This window comes from Trachemys scripta, chromosome 22 (genome assembly GCF_013100865.1).
Source record: "Trachemys scripta elegans isolate TJP31775 chromosome 22, CAS_Tse_1.0, whole genome shotgun sequence".
Taxonomy (NCBI): domain Eukaryota; kingdom Metazoa; phylum Chordata; order Testudines; family Emydidae; genus Trachemys; species Trachemys scripta.
The window spans coordinates 8752057-8772380 of NC_048319.1; the positions used below are offsets into that span (position 1 = coordinate 8752057).

The following is a 20324-nucleotide window of genomic DNA, read 5'->3' on the forward strand; positions in this document are numbered from 1 at the left end:
TGGAGGCATCATTGACTGGAGTCCTGGTCAGTAGAGGACAGGCAAAGGGAACCTGACATGCATTGTTCTGTTCAGCCCACCACTGTAGCGAGCCCAGTATCTCTGGTGGCAACTCGGGTGATTGTCCTCTTCAGTCATGGTTGAAGTTGGTTTAAGATGTAATCTCATATGCTGGACCACATAAGTGCACGGGGCCATATGATCTAGTAACTTCAGGTATACGTGGACCATGGTCGAAGGCCGAGATTAGAGGCCCAGAGGCACAAAGGTGTCATATTGTTTGCAATCACTGACATGGGAGAAAGGCCCTCAAGTACATAGAGTCTAATAAGGTCCTCATAAAAATCAATGTCTACTTTGCTGGGTTCAAAATCAACCCCAGTTGATCAAAGAGGTACCATGTGAACTGGAGAGGACTGAGGACTTATTCTTTGGATCTGCCCCTCACTACCCAATTGTCTTGGCACAGGAGGACATGAATTCCCCTCCATTGGGGATAAGCCACTACAACCATCATCATACATTCACTAAAGACACATGGGGCTGATGACAGGCCAATGTAGAGACCAGCGTACTGATAATGTTGATTGATGACTAGGAAACTTCCTGTGGTCTGGGAAAAATCACCCCATGGAAGCAGGCATCCTGAAGATTGAGAGCAGCAAACCAGACGGCATGATCCAAAGTGAGAAGAATAGTAGCCAGGGTAACCATGTGGACTTTTATGCATTTGATGTAAATCGGTGAGACCGTGGAGACCGAGGACAGGTCTCAAGCCTCCCTTGGACATAGGGAATCAGGAAGTACCAGGAGCAGAATCCCTTTTCCTGATTAAAAGGAACCACCTTCTCTACAGCTCCCAGAGCACTGAGTGTGGACCTGCTGAAGCAGCGGCAGCGGCTTAGGAGATGGGTCCCTGAAAACTGATGGGGTTAAAGATGTGGAAAGGGGAAAATGGACAGAAGTTGGATGGCATAACCTGACCCCACAGTTCTTAGGACCCATCTGTCCGTAGTTATTGCTTCCCATGCACTGCAGAAGTGAGACAGCCCATCCCCGAAGGGAGATGTAGTTGAGACGGTCACAACTGGTAAGCTGCTCTCGATATGCAAGTCAAAGACTCTGCCTGTCCAAAGATGGAGGAGGAGGATGGGCTGGTTGGTTAAAATTAGAACCAGGTCTCCTCTGTGATTTATGCCCTTTTCTGAAGAATCTTGCAGCCTAGCAAGGTAGGATAACAGCTGGAAGTATCAATGCAGACGATATTGCTGGGCTGTAGCCACTCCAGATGAAGCCAGTAAAGGCCTTGCATCAACTGCAAGACATGGCACTTACAGTCCTGATAAAGGCAACCCACTCCGTAGTGAAGCCGGCATTGGTACCAAAACCAGAGTTGATCCCAGACCCAGAGTTAGACTGCACTGCAAGCATTGTCGGTACCGAAGATAGCATCTGCACTGGCAAACCCCTCGGTACAGACCAGGAAGCCAACTGCAACCCTGCCCCCTGGGTACGAGGTGCTGCAGACAGAGCCAACAACAGTCTGCAGCCAGTCCCAGTGATGCCAAGGACATCGAATACTAAGCCACCACTGTAAAATGGTGGCTGAACAAGTGGTGAGTCAGGAACAGAAAGGCACAGCAAATCCACTGCTGCCCAATACACTGCCAACATGGAAACCATCCATGACGACAACACTGTTGGAACCGGACTCAATGGATGCCCCACAGGCGGTACCAGAGTTGACTGTACAGTCTCTAACTGGTTTCACATTGGTACTGCAGAGTGGGTTGACAGTCCACCTCTATCCCACATACTGAAAGACTCACGGTGCTGGTCTACACTTCTCTTCGAAAGGGAGGAGGAATCTCTCCAAGTTCTGGAGTGGCTCCAGTCCATTTTGTGAGAGCTTTTCCTCAGATTACCAAAGGAAGGAGAACAATCACGGTTGCTCCTGGGCGAGGAATCCAAGTATGACTGTGGAGTCGCAGCCCATACCAGCTCAGGTGCTCTCTGAGGGGCCTGATGATCTGTGGCAGTCCCCTCTGCTGAAGCAGGCCTCATGTTCTGCTCTAGTAGGTGCTAATTTAAGTGCAAGGCTCTAACCACCTGCATTCTCTTCTTGAACTTACAGATGGAGCATCTTTCCTTAATGTGCCTTGGGGAAGGGCACAACAAACATGGAGTGTGGGGGGAGGGGGGGTCCACTGGTAGGGATAGCTACTCCACATGGTGGACAATGCTTAAAACTCAGGGAAGGTGTCACACCTGGCTAAAAACTAACCACACTGCATTAAACCCTAAGATACTACTCAACTAACTATTTCTTGTTTTTTTTCCCCCCCACAATAAACCCTACGATAGAGAACATGAGGTGAGACACCACACCGAACGCGCCAACTCAAGTCGCGGGCGGGACGGAACTGAGGGGGATCAGAGCGCTGCCTCCCTTATATAGCCATGGTAGGGGCTATGGCAGCCAGCGGGCACAAGTACCACCCCAACAGGTACTGCCAAGCAGAGTTCTTTGGCTTCAGTGCTTTGGACAAGTGCACACATGAATGGAACACACATCTGCAGCCACTCAAAGAATTAGGGTTTGCTCAGGAAATATTTGCACAAAAATAAGGGACCGCTTCAGTCAGAGATGTTACAGAACAATGCAGACCGATTTGTTGGTAAAAACACCACTAATGAAAGGTCCATGAGTGGAGGCAGAACATTTCAGGGTTAGTCTATAAGTGAATATATAAAAGATGTTAGTTCCATGCCACTTTGAAGGGATAACCCAGTTTTGCTAAACAACTGATTTGAATGCTAACTAAACCATTAGGGGTCTATTCAAAGGGCTCGAGGACCCCAACCAGAATGATCCCCTCCTTGCTGTGCAGTTACTATCTCTGATACTACTTACTCTTTTGTATAGAAAGACAGGGGGACCTATTAGCTGACTTATAGCGGTCTTCTGAGCAGAGGTCATAAGGTGTTCAACAACTCTCCAACACTGACCCAGCTTCCCGATTTTGTATCAAGTGATTTGTGTATGTTCTTTACAGTTCATCTTTCAGGGCATTTAAAATTATTAGCCCCACTCACTACACACCCACCTAGTACCAATATTGGACACTGAGGGCTGCAGCTTCTCTCTTTCTCAGCTTTGATTGGACACCAGGATCCATCCACCAGGTATTCTATTTCATCTGCATCCTCGCATTCCGTCAATATTTTTGATAGCAGCCTGGAGAGGAAAGAAGATGCCATCTATTAGCCTGGAGGCAATCAGCAGAGCACCTTTGACGACAGAACGCGAAGATGGATCCTCACCTTAAATGGCCCTAAAATTTATGTTTGAAGGGGATTTGGTAGTGAAAAGCTGCTACACCCAAGTCCTATTCCGCCCCCGCCCCTCCCCACACACCAGGTACTGGCAGTGCCAACATCCCCAGTCCATCCTGACATGGCTTAAACCATGAATCAGAGAGCAGCCTCCATGCTCAATTCAGTCCTTGGTCTCTGCTGATGCTGCCCCTGGTGTGGGAGAGGACAACTACTGACAGGTGGTCGTTCTTTGAGGAAGACTTTCCACTAGGAAGTGGGCCGAGATAGCAACTCCGTTATTAGACCACATTTGAACACGATGCAAAAGACCTGCCTCCTGTAGCCCATCAGAGCCCAAAGGCTGAAATTTTAATGACCGTAGAACACGTTTTCACACTTGCAGTGGGGGTGGGGTTAGGCCAATAGACAAGTCCCTTGTGCTTCCGCCCAGACAATATTCTTCGGATGCTACATCTATAGTACACTGGGTGACTTCTGCACACACATTCAGTTTATTACATTATGAAAGGACAGAGTAATCCACCAGATTCAGAAAGTCAGGTAGGAAGTGTAGCCTTCCTCTTTTCTTACTCTTTATCAGTCCAGACGCTGGACTTCCCAAGCTAGTGATGAAATCTCCAGGGAAGTATAATGCATGCAATGTCCTCCCGCTAGAGGCTGCATCAGAAAACGCTTCTGTGCCCAGCCCACACGGTGTTGGGAATACAAAAGTGATGGCATAGATCCAGATGGCCACCTTACCCATCTCTAATCACAAGGAGATGACTTCTAACCAGATCGAGACCACCACTCTGGTTCATCGTGCCTTAGAGGTTGGGCATTCGCTTTACTATTGTTGAAGTGTTTCTCATCACTGGCCTCATGAGGGTGTTTAATAGTTATTGGAACAGACCATCTAGAATTCAGATTGTAGAAAGCATCACTCACACCTAGGCGGTGGAGTTTTTCCCTTTATCAGTACAAGGGTGAACCAAACACTTGATTTGTAAAAGTCTGAAGTTTCCTTGAAGTGCGATATTCTGAGCACTGCTTTGTCCCGATTGAGTAGGATCTGCAATTTGATTCACGACAGGACTTGGACGGCTCTAGTCTCCTAGCCTAGCAAAATGGATACTAGAAATAGAACTTTAAGGATGTAAAATGGTTCAGGGAGGCTTACATGAGATCCATCAACTAGCTTGGTCTTCAGTAGCTTCCTTGGATCTTTACTGGATCAACACAAAGGTTGCGTTCCTTTGCTTGCTGAAATGGACAACATCCAGATCAGACTCCAACATGGTCCGTTCTAGTTTACTCCTGAAGACTGACTATTACTACCAATTTTACAAAAACTGAACAGGTACAAAGTTCGGCTGTCTAGAGAAATGCCAGATTAATGACAAAGGCATGGATTGGATTGAGTTCATCTTCTCTACATCACTGTTTTCTGCTGTAAAATAAAGAAAAGGAAGCTTTGCAAGTGGAGGTAGCACTACCAGAACACCCTTTCTTCCATAAGCTTTAGTCCTCCATAGCCAGGCTATAAATGAGAAAGGGAAATGGATATTCCTGTTGTATTTACTCCTGAGGGAATTCTGAACATAATGTTAAAATTCTGCATTTGTCAAAATAATGCAATATAATCACTCTGGTTTCAATTATTTCAGTAGTTTATTTAAACTACAATACAATGGATGGAGCATAGGAATGGGGAGCATTGGAGGAAGTCCCCAAACCCCCTTGCCTAATAGTAATGTGGCTAAGTTTGACCCTTTATTTCTAGTTATTAGTCAACAAATATATGAAGCCACATGCTCAGTGTTACATCACAGGAAACTGAGGGCTGGGGAAATCAAACCTCACAATTTACATTGCTACTGACCTTTCTGGAGATGGTCAGTAGCCAAACAGTTCATGGAGCACATTTTGATAGGAAAGGTTTTCAGTCCAAAAATGTAGACCAGTTCTAATCATGAAAGCACAATAAGCATTTCTAAGGCCATACTGTCCTTTACACGAGTGCTTCTCAAAGTCGGGTTTCTGCTTGTTCAGGGAAAGCCCCTGGCGGTCCGGGCTGGTTTGTTTACCTGCCACATCTGCAGGTTCGGCTGATTGCAGCTCCCACTGGCCGCGGTTCGCCGCTCCAGGCCAATGGGGGCTGCGGGAAGGGCGGCCTGCACATCCCTCGGCCCGTGTCGCTTCCCCAGGCCAGTGGGAGCCGCAATCGGCCAAACTTGCAGACTCGGCAGGTAAACAAACTGGCCCGGACTGCCAGGGGCTTTCCCTGAACAAGCGGCGGACCGGCTTTGAGAAGCACTGCTTTATACCCTTCTGGCAATGTGAAGGAGCCTTAAAACTTTTACACCTGTTTTATACACCTGGGGGGGAGGGGCGATTCAAAAGACAATGGGAACAATTCATTAAGCAGGTAGGCTGCTACATTCTGCTCTGCCTGAGGGGACAGAGCCTGCCCCATTCCTACCTCCTCAGAAACACCCTGAAGCTCTGCTCCTCCACTCTGTGCTTGCTGCAATAGCGAGTGAGAGGGACAGAATGTCTCTCTCACTTGCATGACTGCCCAGCTCCACCCTTCCGGTGGTGATTTACACCTCTACCGGCTGCTCTGGGCACCTGAGCCAACCTGCCTGTGCTGTCAGGAAGGGGCACATGACCACTATTGCAGCTTTCCTATCAGAAGTCATTTTTCTACGGGGAAGCAAAGAAGTCTGCAGGAGCTATGAATTCTGCACATGCACAGCGATGCAAAATTCCTCCAGGCGTATGCATTGGTAGGCTTGGCAGAATTTATTTAATAATTTTGATGGATAGTCTCAAAGCCTATTTAAGCACCTTCTTCTGTTTTCATCTGTTTAAATTTTCCAGTTTCAGGAAATTAGGTGGGGTCAAATAACTATTTAATGATAGACATTAAGATTCAAAAAGTTAAATCTTTATGATTTAAAACAAACACGTCAAAATATACAAAGTAAATATTTTTAAATCAAAGTAACAAGTTCTCAAGCATCATTTTTCTTACTTTGCATACCAGTAACTTTAGATTTTTCTTGGTAAATGTTAAAAATTCAATTCTTCCAAGCCTATGTATTGGCCACAGGGCAGAGTGAACAGGTAATCTATGCCTAGGTTGCTTCAGACTGACTGAGGAGGTCACAATAGCCAGAGAAGATCAGTAACTATGAATTTCTTGATGCCCTGACTACTGTCTGCATGACTAAATCCATGGGAATATATAACCGAGGTTGAAGTTCACATATACTCACTCATCCGCCCTTTGTAGAATTCATCTGCGCTCTTGTGATTGGGTCCACCAGTATATTGGAGAGAATCCCCATTAAGAGGTCTGAGATATCTGAGGGGTGAGTTTGTTTCCCAGAAACCAGGAGCTCTGCACCTTGTTGCCATCGCCACTTGTACAATTGTCAGCAATTTCCACACTGAAGCTCAGTAAATAGTCAGGCTGCCTAGCCATTTCCTGACTCCTGTGCTGCCTTGTTCACATAGGAAACAACGGCATTCATCACTTTGTTCCTTCCTTTGCTCTTGGCAGAGTAGGCAGGCAGTTTACTGAGCTCTCCTTTAAGGTGATCAGCATCTAAAACCCATGTTCCTGGAGCTATTGGGGGATCCTAGTCAGGTCTGTAACCTGTTTAGGGTGGCATCTATGGCTGGATTAGCTAGTTCAGTGGTTCTGTAGAGGACTCTTGTCCCGGTTCCGCATCTGGAGACCATACCTCAACGGTAAGAGGCAGACATTCCTTGGATAGGACTATCCTCTTGACAAGACTCAGTTCCATCTCTCCATGTTTCTTCATATGACCTTCCAATATCACAGTATCAAACCTTGTTCTGAGATGCACAATGGAAGCATATCACCTCCAAGGTGCTGGTCTATTATCAAGCATTAATCTTTGAGCTGCTGACATTCTTAAATATCTTCAAGGCTAAGGGTTAAGGACTCTCTTTGACTCAGCCAGTTGCCCAAGTATAGGCAGACTGTGAAGCCTTCTCCCTTCCAGGCTGATGTATAAACGGCCACCGTGTTTGAGAATGTCTGTGGTGCTGTTGCTAGTCCAAAGGTATTGGTACTGGTATGTGGACCCCAACACTGAATATTGCATCTGTAGGACATGCCCCCTCACAGGCCAGTTGTTCTCTTATCCAGTTTTTTCAAAGGGCATAGAAACCCCCTACGGGTCACAATCTGAAGGCATGGGCTTTTAGGGTTACCACCCTAATGTTTGGGACCCACAAGAACACACTGGGCAGCACAAGATGACAGAATGAAAGAACTCTCCTCCAGATATATTAAACACACGGTCTCCGCAAGGGGATAAAAGAAGATGATGGTTTGGGGTTGGCCAGTCTTTAAGGACCTTCCCTAAAATTTGTGGCTTCAAATTCTTGCCCCAGATTGAGGGAAACAAAATGCAGGCCTCCTGCCTCCCAACGTGGACCATAATGCTCTCTTGGACTTGGTTCTCTGGTCTGCCTCCTTCATATGCTGTTTTAACAAAGTGACCCAAACTCGACTGGCTGGATCAGAGCTCAGCGGGGCCCTCTACAAACCTTAGATACTTTTTTGGAATCCTACTGGCGCACTTACTATGCTGTTTGTAAGTACTGGGGAGTGCTGCCAGACCACGTAATGTTGTTAGAGATACAATACACAGGATCTTCCATCTGAAAGTCTAAAGCTTACTCACAAAAAGCTCCTCTCAGATAGCAGCACAAACAACTAGTGTGACATTATAACAAAGATGATTCAATGCTTAACAGCTTGAGGTTCTTTGAACCTACCAAAGTAAGGTTATTGGAGGCAGAACCAACAAGCTCCTTTTATTCATGGAAGAACATTATAATAGCGTCTTTGTTGTACTGTCTCCATCTATAGGCAGGGAAGAGCCTGGATTGGTGCTGAACGATGCAAGATTACAACCCTAAGCTGCTTTGATGAACCCAGACCAAAAGAATCAAAAGTAAAAATAAAATCATTTCAAGAACATATTAGTAGAAACAATGGCTTAAAAAGCTAAGCTTACAAGAACCCCAAACCTTTGAAAGTGTGGGTATTCATAAATAAGGTGCCCAAAATACCTTCAATATGCCCCTAGAGAGATTCCAACCCCATGTCTTGTTCCTGTTATAGGAACTCATAATATAAAAATTGCCAGCAAAGCTTTTTCTAAGGACTTTAAGGAGTTTGCAGCCTACCGCTACAGATACTATTTGCACAGTTTGCAGGTGGAGTATCAAAAAAAAATAAAAAAAGTACCCACAGAGCACTGGTTTATAACTGCATTCATACCTCCATCTTAGATGTGCTAGCTCTGCATCTAATGACACCTGGATTAATGGTTGGCACATACTTATGACGTGCTTGTGAGGTACTGCAGGATCAGGCCCTTAACGAAGGAGTGGGAGAAGAGTGCATGCCGAAGGCAGCCTGTCTTGTCAGGAGTGTGTAAAGTAGTTTTATTCTAGGGAGTGTAAATGACAATCAACAATCACTGCATGGAAAAGGAGCAAAGCGGCCTAGCTTTTGCGGTCACCAAGATGAAAAATGAAGACAGTTGTATGAGTTTCAGAGCGAGCGGATGAGAAACTACAGAATCAAGAAGCAAAGACTAATGACCGAGTCTCACGCAAACCCACTACCACCAGTAACGGGGAGTTTGGTCTCTTACATGCCCAAGGATCAATTATATATTTTAAACTTAAAAACAATTTTGAAACGGAGGTGGATCAGCTAGAAGGCCTTAAAAACCAGAGCATGAGCCCAATGTGGAAGAGGGTGGGGAGGAATAACCAAAGGGGCAGAAGAGGAAGGAGTGTGTGAACTCACCCATCAATTATTAGCTGATCATAGGGTGCTGGTTTGTCACACACAGGACACATCCAAGTGGGCTTCTTCTCATTCATCTGGAGGTAGAAGACTGCATCGAAGCACTGTAGGTGGGCACAGGTCTCAGCCCGGCATGGGACAGACAGACGCATCTTCACCAGCTACGGGACCAAGAGCAGACAGACCGGTGACCCATCCCACCATTGTATCACTAGATGCTTCCCCTTCCAAAATTGGATACTGGTGCCTTGTGCCAATACACAAGAAACTGCTTCTAGATGTTTTTGGTGAAAAAGATGATTATCCTGTAAAGATGGTTTGGACAGATGAATAGGAGAGCTAATGTTAACAGCCTGGATTGCTGGGCAACAACTTACCGGGCAGATGAGAGAGACTCGAACACCTGTAGTAGCAATTTCGCTGTCTGGATCCAAACGCAATTTCTCTTTTACTGTATTCAGGAAGACAAGAGGGGATAAAATTAAAGCAGCCCGTTTTAAACCTGGGAATAACATGTAGTACAAGAGGCAAGCTTTCACGATTGTCAAATGGGGGGGGGGGAAAAAAGCTGATGCCAGGGGAGGATGCGGTAAATTCTCCGCAATATGCAAGCGACTCAATCAACCATGGAGTACAGGGTGGGAGATGGTAGTGGGTCACGTCACTGCAACCATCAGGGCAGATACGGGACAAGTACCTGGCATTCAAGATAGGGCCACACCCACTTTTTAAAAAAAATCATAGTACAATACAGACACCACTATAACGGGGCAAGCCCAAGAGATAGCGAGGCAGCAGGACTCCTAGTCCAACCGACCTTCCTAGTCTCATCTGAGCTGAACAGACTAGCTCTATCCAGACCCCAACGGGATGCAACTGTGGAGCTGACCAACAAGCTGGGCTGCGGGCATACTGGCCAGTTTCTACACTGCAGCAGGCTGTGTCACGTCTGGGAGATTAACACGTGCAAAGCCAGAGAGTATGCAAAGCAGGAGGTCTGGCCAAAATGCCGTTTTCCAAGGAGGGAATAGGCATATTTGGAAGGAATCGACACATTAGGACAGGTGGTACGGAGTTCAGTCTCTGCTGAAGCTCACCCGTGTAAAAATCTGGTGGGACAGCAGATAGAATCAAGGATGATGCTCTAGCTGGCAGGTGAGATGTGGGGGGCCGACGTGACTGCAGGGGCCACAGGGAGACAACCATTTACATCTTTTGGAGGGACCTCTTTTTAATTAAACAGGTGCTGAATGAACACAGAATACTGTCCCTAAACAAATCACTCCATAAACATTACAAAAGCTGCCCCTAGCCCTGCTGTTCATAGAGGTTTATTACATTTCCATCATCATGTCTCTTTGGGTAAGGGTGCATTACCTTGGCTGTTTCAGACCATCATAAAACACAACTCGATACAGAATCTTTATGCATTTTGAAACAAAAAACAGCTCTATGCCGAGATGTTGCTTTACAACTAAAACAGCTGGTGGGGTTGTATAGTATTGTTTTATGAGAAAACCAAGCATTAAATTCTGCAAACAGTTAAATTCATTTTCCATCCAGTCCAGGAGATCATGGGAAATGAGAACAACTATATCCTAGGAGCTGTTAACTAGCATCAAGATTTGTTTGTTTTTAAAATGGGTGACAAAACTTTGGCTTTCAACTCCACAGTTAGGCATCTAAGCACCAGATTTCAGAAAGTGCTCTTAGAGAGGTCAACAGAAACATATGCAGAGGAAGATAAGTCAGCCCTGGTAAGCAAGTGGAGTTAAAGGGCAGCGTTAGTGGTTAATGAAATAGAGAGGTGACCAGAATCCGAAACTATTGTAGAATGCACTGGTGAGCTATCGTAGCAGGGTTTACAAGATACTTGGATCTGGCAGATTCAGATACCCACAAAAAAAATAAAGCCAAAGTGATGGTGTTTTTCATTAGCTCATAACATGCCCAGGGAAGCTAAACAAAAGAAAGAGGACTCCAGGGTTAAGAATTTAACAAAAGTAATCCACCTCTGCCAGCCAAACGAAGCCAAGGTTTTTATTAAACTATCCCACTGGAGTTAGAGGTGTTGACAAAAATAAGCTTGCGAACAGTAAAGGCAGGAAATCCTGTTTGTAGAATATTTGCACGATGCTTCCAGACTTTGAGGGGAATATATTGTAAGCACTAGTTTTGAAAGGAAGAGTCATTCTACTCTGATTACCCACAGTCCTGTTTCACAAAAACTGGGCTCAAAGAGGAATGATGGGATCTGGTTTTATTTACAGCACTAACGGCTAGGGGAAATGGGAGTGCAGTCCACAACCGCTGCTTCAGATATGCTAGATACATAAACCTCACAACCACCAATGATTGCCAAACACTTCGCTGGTTACCATTTTCCTTCCCCTTATGCTCAGATTGCCATAAGCAAAGATGCAACGGTTCTGCAGATGTCCATCAATCACATGGGACCGTTGGTTATTTAGGCACAATTGTGCCAAAATGTTGAGTTGGAAGAGATCAGCATGTCCCTCTGCACCACACCTGGGCAGGGATGGGAGCGAGGGGCAACATACAAAAGGTATATTTGGACCCATAGAGAACCCTAAAGACAGTTGTACAAATGGATGTTAGAGTTTGGCTGAACTGTTGCAATGTAATAAGTCTTCTCTATAGGATGACCAGACAGTCCTGATATTTGGGGCCTTTTCTTATATAGGCCCCTATTACCCCCCCACCCCAATTTTTCACTTGCTATATGGTCACCCTACTTATCTAGCACTTTCATCAGTCGATCTCAAAACACTTAAAGGAAGTTAGTACCTTAGCGCCATTTTATCAATGGGGAAATGGAGGCACAGAGCAGGAAGGGACATGCCCAAGGTCACCCAGCAGGCCAGTGACAGAACCGGGGATAGAACCCAGGCCTCTTGATTCCAAACCCAGTGCTCTATCAACTAGGCCACACTGCACCTCCTAAAGGAATGCTGAATTCTCTCTCTTCAATATAATCAGTCATCTGTAGCTAGTGATCAGGCTACAAGGACCTAATACATCTGAACATGTGTTTTTCCCTATACATTAAATAGACCTTTTTTGAAATTGTGCCCCCTAAGTGCAGTCTGATTAGTGTAGAATACCACAGCATGATTTTTTTTTTATTGTCCTCTTATACAGAATTAAGTGCTACGGTCATTATGTCATAATATAATTTGGAATCACTGAATGACTGGAAGTAAGTTCCTTGGACTATTAGGAACTGACGGTCTGGCCTTGCCTTTGAAAGGTAAATTTCCCTAGATTTCCAATAAGGTTCTGCATTTACCCAATACCATGATCTATCTGAATGGGTTCGACCAAGGATCACCTCTTTTCTAAAGATCGATCATCCCATTTGAAAGAGGTGCTGTGAACTCCTGCTCTCAAAAGACAGGGTGATTGGCAGCAGGGCATCTCCACACAAGAGTTCTTTGCTCCAGAAATTTCCTCTGGAGATCCTGCAAGTGCTCTGGCAACATTCATCCATTCATAATTATTCAGCTGAAGGCAGGAAGCCACTCATCAGAATGACACTGACCCTCAGCATAACTCACCATAATATGACCTGGGAATGAATTCTAAATCCAACTAAATGAGATCATAATTCATCTGTACAGTCACAAGGAAAAGTGCTGCAAAAATCTCTGCACAGTTCTGCGGCAATTTGATAATGTGCCTAAAACACAGCTTACCAAAGTCACTCAAATCGGACAAATGTTTTTATAGAATTGCAGAGAAAGATTCTATAGAATGACAATTGTTTCTGCACAAATTTCTAGTAGTCAGACTTCAGACTGTCCAGTCTGATGAAGACTGCATGAACTTTAACAACGACATGGACTTACCGAGTGCCTTGCAGAGCTCTGGATGTTTGATTCCAATGGTTTTCAACCTCTGCAGCAATTCTGCTGAGGTCATTTGCCGCACTAAGTATAGGCCCACTGAATAACTCTAAAGAGAAAGGAAAGGGACAGGATGAGGAGAAAGGGCACACTCCACACACATGCTCGTTTATTTCCCAAGTCACGCATTCATTTACCTTTCCATAATTCCCCCACGTAACCGTGATTCGATTGGTCGCTGCAGACAGGTACATGAGATGCGTGAGGTTAATGGGACGACAGGGCCTTTTAGGTTCCACGCCAGGCTTGTTAGATGGATAGTAGCCCTATAGCAAAGACAGACATTTTTCCTCTTTATTTTACCAGAAACACTGCTGTGGATTTTTTCCTTTTCAGCTACAAGGACATCAGCCTTGAAAAATTCTACTCATGCACAGAGTAACTTTTTTGGATGAGATCAAGTCACAGTAAAGAGCAGGGAAGTGGACATTGCACTTTCATGGCAGTTTTGCAAGAATACTGTTAATGAACTCTACAAACCAAATCCATTACACAATGACCTTCAAAGTCAAAACAATCTACTTTTAGCACTGCCGCTCCCCTTCTGTATTCACCAGATAATTTCCAGAATAAAACAGAACCATTTAAAAATCACACACATTCTTCCTGTGCTGTAAAGTGACACTTCGTGGCTGGGTTGACTTACCGGCACTGAGCAGTAACTATGATTCACTTTTACTGCGATGTTTGGAGGGTACTGATCCTCCTGTGGGGAACTAGTGTCCGTGTAGCAGATTCTGGAAAGAAATGGTGACCTTGAAATGTCTACATCCCATATGCGATTTAAAAGATCTCTATCCTAATAAATACTATTGACTTCAACAGCAGCCAGCTATGAGTACCACCCAAACTTGTCATCTGGTCAAGCCAAACCCATTACACCCAGGAATCTCTACCGAGGACATGATATAGACTTCAAATTCGGCTTCACAGCAGAATATGTAACCAGCAGTTTCTATTAAAGCAATAACTCAAATCATCTGCAGAGAACCAAGAGGGTCAAAGCAGCAGAAAGTTGTTGTAAGATGCTTGTGCTATCCTTGTCAACAAGGGACTTGCTTAAAGTGAGCCCTTATTTTAGTAGCTACTGAACACAGAGCATTGAAACTGTTACCATGTTGTACTAGTGATCTCCCTCCCCTAGTTTGCTGCCTCATGGGTTTAATTAATTTCATGGTATTCAGACTTACCTTAGCACAACCTGAACAGATTTCACACCAGCCTGCAACTCCCTGGTAAAACAAATGACAACAGACTTTCATTTAACCAAACCTCAGTTTTCTTCTTTATCCAATCAACAAATAAACTAAAGCTATTAGATTTTTTTTTTTTTTAAAACTTGTCAGGGTTTGTGACGTTTACTTTTAAAATTTCACTTGCTTTGGAAAATAGGAACAGTCTGGTTAGTTTCATTTTCCAGCTCTCATGCACTAGACCAAGGTTTTGGTGTTTGGGTTTCCAAAATTGCAGAGAAATTTTTAAAGAAAAATATCTGTCTTCAACAAAATATGAAGGGACTGTGGAAACATTTCCAGGCAGATGAGATTCTGTAAAACATTCCCACCCTCTGCCCCACCCTCTGCTTAGGCTGACAATGTCCCTACAACACCCTCTTCATTCGATTAGGGAACTAAAACTGCTCCTTCAAATCAAGGAATCTGAGCATTATGGTACCAACAGAATATTCCTGTTGACACCATTAGTTTTAACAAACAGTATATTAACTGGTTTCTGAAAAGCTGCATAGCGGAATACGGAGTTCTTAATAGAAAGTTTTAGACACAGGCACAAGATGTACTCTAACTTCTGCCCAGATTAAAGTCAGAATTTTAGCCTGGATTTGACAGTGAAAGTGTTTTGCAATCCAATCCTACTTTTAAATTGTTTAAAGTTTTCAGGAGGTTGAGTTCAGCCTGTAGCTTACAGGAAAGGGAGTTACTCTGACAGCTTGAAAGAGTCCATCAGCAGGGACCATATTTAGATACTTCTTGCTGATGTCAGAGAAGGCAGGACCTGCCCCGAAGGAGCATTGCATCTGATGTCAGGCGCTCACTAGAACGCCTAAAGGGAGTGCATGCTATGTTCTAATCTGACTACAGCTGATGAGAATCCCCTCACAAATCCAAATATTCCTGGCTTTCCCTTTCTCCACATTCAAGATACACAGCAGTCTTCTATTAGATCATCCCAGAAGGTCTGCCCATGTCTCTGCTGGTCTTTGAATGACATTTCCTTGCCCTACTTTCATTTATGTAGATCGCCATACTATTTGAGCACTTAACTTAAAAAATAAATATTCAAGAAGGAAGCTCGCCCCGATTTGTGACATTATTATTCGTCTGTTTACTGGGGGAAAGTTGTGTCAGAGTTTTACATTTCACTCAGAAGCCCAAAAGGTTTGTCATCATTCTGATCTCTCATGGCTTCAGGTTCCAGAGTCACAGGCCAGCTGCAGAGTAAGTTTTACCTCCCGCACTGGTGTATTTCACTCCTGGGGTTGAAAGTTATGTCACCGAAGAGGAACGCAGTTGTCATGGGAAGTCCTAGTGGCAGAGTGCAAGATGGTTGCTCAGGTAGCTATTATAAGAATCCTTGTGTAATGGCATAAAGTCTATAGCTTTTAACCGGTGATTCAAAAAAAGATTCTGCAAACAAATTCACGCTGTCGGCTCAAAAGAGATGTTTCAAGACCTCAATAATTGCATGCTGTTTGCCCTGCCTAAACTTACTATTCTAGCCGGGATTTAACGCACTAGCCAGAAGGAAAGTCTGCAGAGACCAAGACAGATTGGACAGTGCCAAAAATGGTTATGGGCCTCATGTTGGGGAAAAGCCTGTCTGCTGGTGTTCTCAAGTGAGCAGTGTTACCAGGCAGAGAACAGAGACCCAATATGGAGGGAAGGCAGTTAGGGAAGTTATGCATTTAACAGCGTTTTAAAAATACACAGCACAGAGTACCTGGAATTTCTGATCAGCTCCACTTGTCTTGGCGTCAGTGCAAAAATGCATGGACTCTCCTGAAGTTTCTCGTTATTCTGTGGGACTGAAAAGAAGGAGAAGAAAAAGAGGAGACTTTACACTCCAAGTGCTACTGAAACAAGTAGTGTTCTATCCCTCATTTCACTTTGTTTAGCAATACACCCACAGTTTGTTTAGAGCTGTAGTTGTTTCTTTGAATTGGCATTGGAGAAAAGTCATCGTCTGCTGGGATTACAGGATGCTCCTATAAAGCCAAAGGGATGCATGAATAGTCCAAAAAGGGCACCTTGTCATGGCGGGATAATGAAAGGAGAGATTTGTGAGACAAATGTCTTTGCACCATTGATCAAAACGCACTGCTCACTCCTTGCCTGCCTGTTTTGTTACCAGGGCAGCTAACATGCTGTGGAATTTGTCCCACCCATTTTTTAATGTGTTCCTTCAACTTCCCAATCAGGCAACAGGTGCATACTTTAAAATAAGAGCACATTATGAGTGGAATCACAGCATGAAGACGATAACTCGGGGGGGAGGAAATGTAAGGACGTGTCAATGCATAACATGAAAGTATTTATAGATGGGACCATTAGACTGGTTGTGGAAAAGGAAAAAGCCATCTAGCATCAGGTGATAAGATCGCATCAGAAGGCTGGCCCCAAAGGGCACAGAAAAGAGGTGTCAAATACATTAAGTTAATGGTGCAGTTTTAGGTATGAAATGTAATGATCTGTAGACAGATAAGGAGATACTGTTAGCCACAACCCAGAGTGGACAAAAACTGGATTAAAAAAAAGTCAGTTTAATTTTAATAAAAAATCCAAATGAAATACATTTTCTTTTTTTAAAAACACGCTTAATTAAAATAGAAATTATGACAGCTATGTTAAGGCCTAACCTTACTCTAAGGTATTAAAATATCTCACACTGAACAACATTCAAGCAGTACATGTTTGCGGATGAAGTTTTAAAGAAAGCCAAACCACTGCTCTGGTGGAAGTCAGAGTTTAAGGCCAGAAGGGACCACCAGATCATCTAGGCTGACCTCCTGGATATTATGCACATCATGGGGGGGCCTGAAGGGGGAGGGGATATTCCTCCTATCCCCAGTTGCTGACCAATTTAGAGGCAGCAAATCTCACTGGCTAAGCACTCATTACCTAAAGTGTTAACCAGCAGTGGCCTCTTCTGCAGGTAGAGAGAGAATATTTTCTTCATTTCAGTTTATTAGACTAGATCAGTTCAAAGACTAGTTCAGGGGTCAGCAACTTTTCAGATGTGGTGTGCTGAGTCTTCATTTATTCACTCTAATTTAAGGTTGTGTGCTAGTAATACATTTTAACGTTTTTAGAAGGTCTCATTCTATAAGTCTATAATATATAACTAAGCTACTGTATGTAAAGTAAATAAGGTTTTTTAAATGTTTAAGAAGCTTCATTTAAAAGTAAATTAAAATGCAGAGCCCCCCAGACAGGTGGCCAGGACCCAGGCAGTGAGAGTGCCACTGAAAATCAGCTTGTGCCCCACCTTCGGCATGCGTGCCATAGGTTGCCTACCCCTGGACTAGTTCATTCAAATTTGAAAAACTGATTGGGAGTTGAAAAAGCAGGAAAGCTAGTTTACCTTTTTTGATCTATGAATAAAAACTAGGTGTGAGGATGAGATCTACTAGTTCTAAAATCTTGAACGACATGGTGACCAGAGATCAACTCACCAACTGCAAATAATACTTCCTTTAATAAATTAGTTTTAAATGCAAATAATTAAACAAAACAATTTTTTAAAAGCTGCCTTAGTGCATTTTTAGTTGAATTCCAATTTCCATGCAAATGTAGCTCGACACAAACCACAAGTAAAAATTAATCTAAGTAAATAAATATTTCATTCACCATTTTCTAAAGTAATAAAAAGTCAAAATTACAAATCTGAATAAATGTATATGAAGTTCACACAATTGCTTAAATGCGTACAGGGTATCCTGCTGGTTAGCAAAAAGTTTCCAAATTACAACATTGAGAATTAACCTCTTCAGAAATTAACTAAAAAGTACAAATACAAAACAATTAAAATCAATGAGTCAAATCAAGGTTTCCTGCTTGGTGATTTAAATTACTTTTATTTAAAAATATAAATCAATCCACCCTGCAAGAATCCCTCTTTTCCAAAGCAGCCACGTTTTCCAAAAGCAATGCCTGTACCCTGATTGAGAGTACAAACAGCAGCAAAGCCATGACCCAAGCAGTCTCCACCCACTTATCCCATCATCACTGTAGGATTCGGTTTTCATGTGAGGTTACAATCCTCTCTCTTCATCAAAGTATCTCCCAGCAGCAAGATATCTAGCATACCACCTACCTCAAAAACACATAAAAGGCCTACTTCTACAACATGCCAAATGGCTTCTGGCAGGCACCATGGGTGAGGTGTCACTCCAAGATTACCTCTTGCCCTTGTCACTCAAATGTAATTGGGCTACGAGGCCTGCCAGACGCTGGGGAAGAAAACGAGTATGACTGTTAGGCAACATAGCAGTGCTTTCCTCAGACCACAAATCAGAGACTGAAGCAACAGCAGCCCTAGTCAATACGACTGTGCAACCAGCTCCATACGAAAAGCAATATCAGTCAAAGCAAAACCCTCCTTTTCAAGGATAGCCCACTAGCGGCAGAAGGAAAGAGGAAAGGAAACAGAATTAAGAGAACTGAGCCACCTGGGTCCCTTTGATCTTTCTTTATTCCTCTCCATGAAGGAGCTGGGCAATTCATCTTTCCTGACAGAGTTAGGCTCATCTCATCCGTAGCCAGTCAATACCTCTACTGGGTGGACCAGAGGAGGCTGCTAGGGACTGATGTGAGTGAAGAACTCTTAGGCCTGGTCCCCACTTAGTCCGGACTTCGGACTAAGGTACGCAAATTCAGCTACGTTAATAAAGTAGCTGAATTCGAAGTACCTTAGTCCGAACTTACCGCGGTCCAGACGCGGCCGGAAGTCTCCCCCCGTCGATGCCGCGTACTCCTCTCGGCGAGCTGGAGTACCGGCGCCGACTGTGAGCACTTCCGGGATCGATCCGGGATCGATTTATTGCGTCTTAACCAGACGCGATAAATCGATCCCAGAACATCGATGGCGTGCCGCCGGACCAGCCGGTAAGTGAAGACTAGGCCTTAGATATTCCTGATTCAAATGAAGCTAGGAGGAAAAAAGAAAAAGCATACTGGGTCAGCCCAGTGGTCCATCTACTCCAGTATTCCACCAAGCGTGGCGAGTACCAGAGGAAGGGTGTGTGTGCGCGTGCATGAGCGCGCGCATGATCTTGACTAGAAGTTGGTTTATGACCTGAAGCATGAGACTGTAGTCCCTTTCAAAATCTTACTGTAAATATTAAACAACTCCTAGATGAATTCCACAGTCTTTTTGCTAAGGCACAACCAAATACATCCTTGGCCAACAGCAAAAAAGGCACCATGTACAACGATTCAATACTTAGAGTTGGGCACTTCTAATCAAAAGCCTTTTCTGAAAGTGAGCTAAGTTAAGCTTTTCTGATCTGTGCGGCTTTTGTGACTTGCTGGGATGAGTTTCTGTTAAAACCCCAGGATAGCAAGATATAAAGAAGTCAATTAATTATAAAGTTTGAGCGAGATCAGCCAATCTCAGACTTTAAGACAAGACATACAACCTCCAACACTCACAAGTACTTGGCATAGCTCTTTAGAATTTTAGTCCAACATAATTATAATGGATTCTTATTCTGAGAAGCCAACCCACAAGCACTCCGAGAATAGCGGAGCATGATCACTTAAAGCTCTTTAATGTCAGTAGGATCGTTAGTTTTAGGGTTTCCCTACACCAAGCTGTATGTTGCATCAGTGCATCATATTTAGTAGTCTGGGAGCCTACCACCTAAGTCACCACCTCTCTTTCTGCGATATATTACCATAGTTGTGGTCACTGGAGGCAATGCTAGATTCTCCCCCTTGATATAGGAGAGAAGGGGCTGTTGGCATGGGATTCTCTGTAAGAGCTCCAAAGTGTCCTTCCACCCCACAATCCAAAGTAGCCCAGATTTGATGGCTTTCACAGTATGGTGCAGTGCCCATTCATTTCCCCGACCTTTGAAAACACATAGTGACTAATGTAAGGGGATGGTGGTGCAGTTCATACTGGGACTTGGGTGAGAGCCCATTACATTTTGTAATTATAATTTTAAATAACTGGCAGGGTTCTCAGGGAATATGGAT

At 44.0% G+C, this 20324-nt stretch overlaps 1 protein-coding gene across 4 annotated transcripts in view; it reads right to left on the reverse strand.

The window, feature by feature from the left end:
* Nucleotides 1–20324, reverse strand: part of PIAS4 (protein inhibitor of activated STAT 4) — a 32633-nt gene that overhangs the window by 3031 nt on the left and 9278 nt on the right. For 2 of the 4 annotated variants that reach the window (XM_034755289.1, XM_034755288.1), the window contains exons 3-10: nt 16066–16150; nt 14298–14339; nt 13754–13844; nt 13245–13373; nt 13051–13156; nt 9559–9632; nt 9182–9342; nt 3108–3238 (exon numbers count right to left, since the gene is read on the reverse strand). In XM_034755289.1, coding sequence (XP_034611180.1) covers nt 3108–3238; nt 9182–9342; nt 9559–9632; nt 13051–13156; nt 13245–13373; nt 13754–13844; nt 14298–14339; nt 16066–16150 — 819 coding nt within the window. Of the gene's footprint in view, nt 1–3107; nt 3239–9177; nt 9633–13050; nt 13157–13244; nt 13374–13753; nt 13845–14297; nt 14340–16065; nt 16151–20324 lie in introns of those variants that run through there. The other 2 variants (XM_034755291.1, XM_034755290.1) reach the window with 2 other exon arrangements.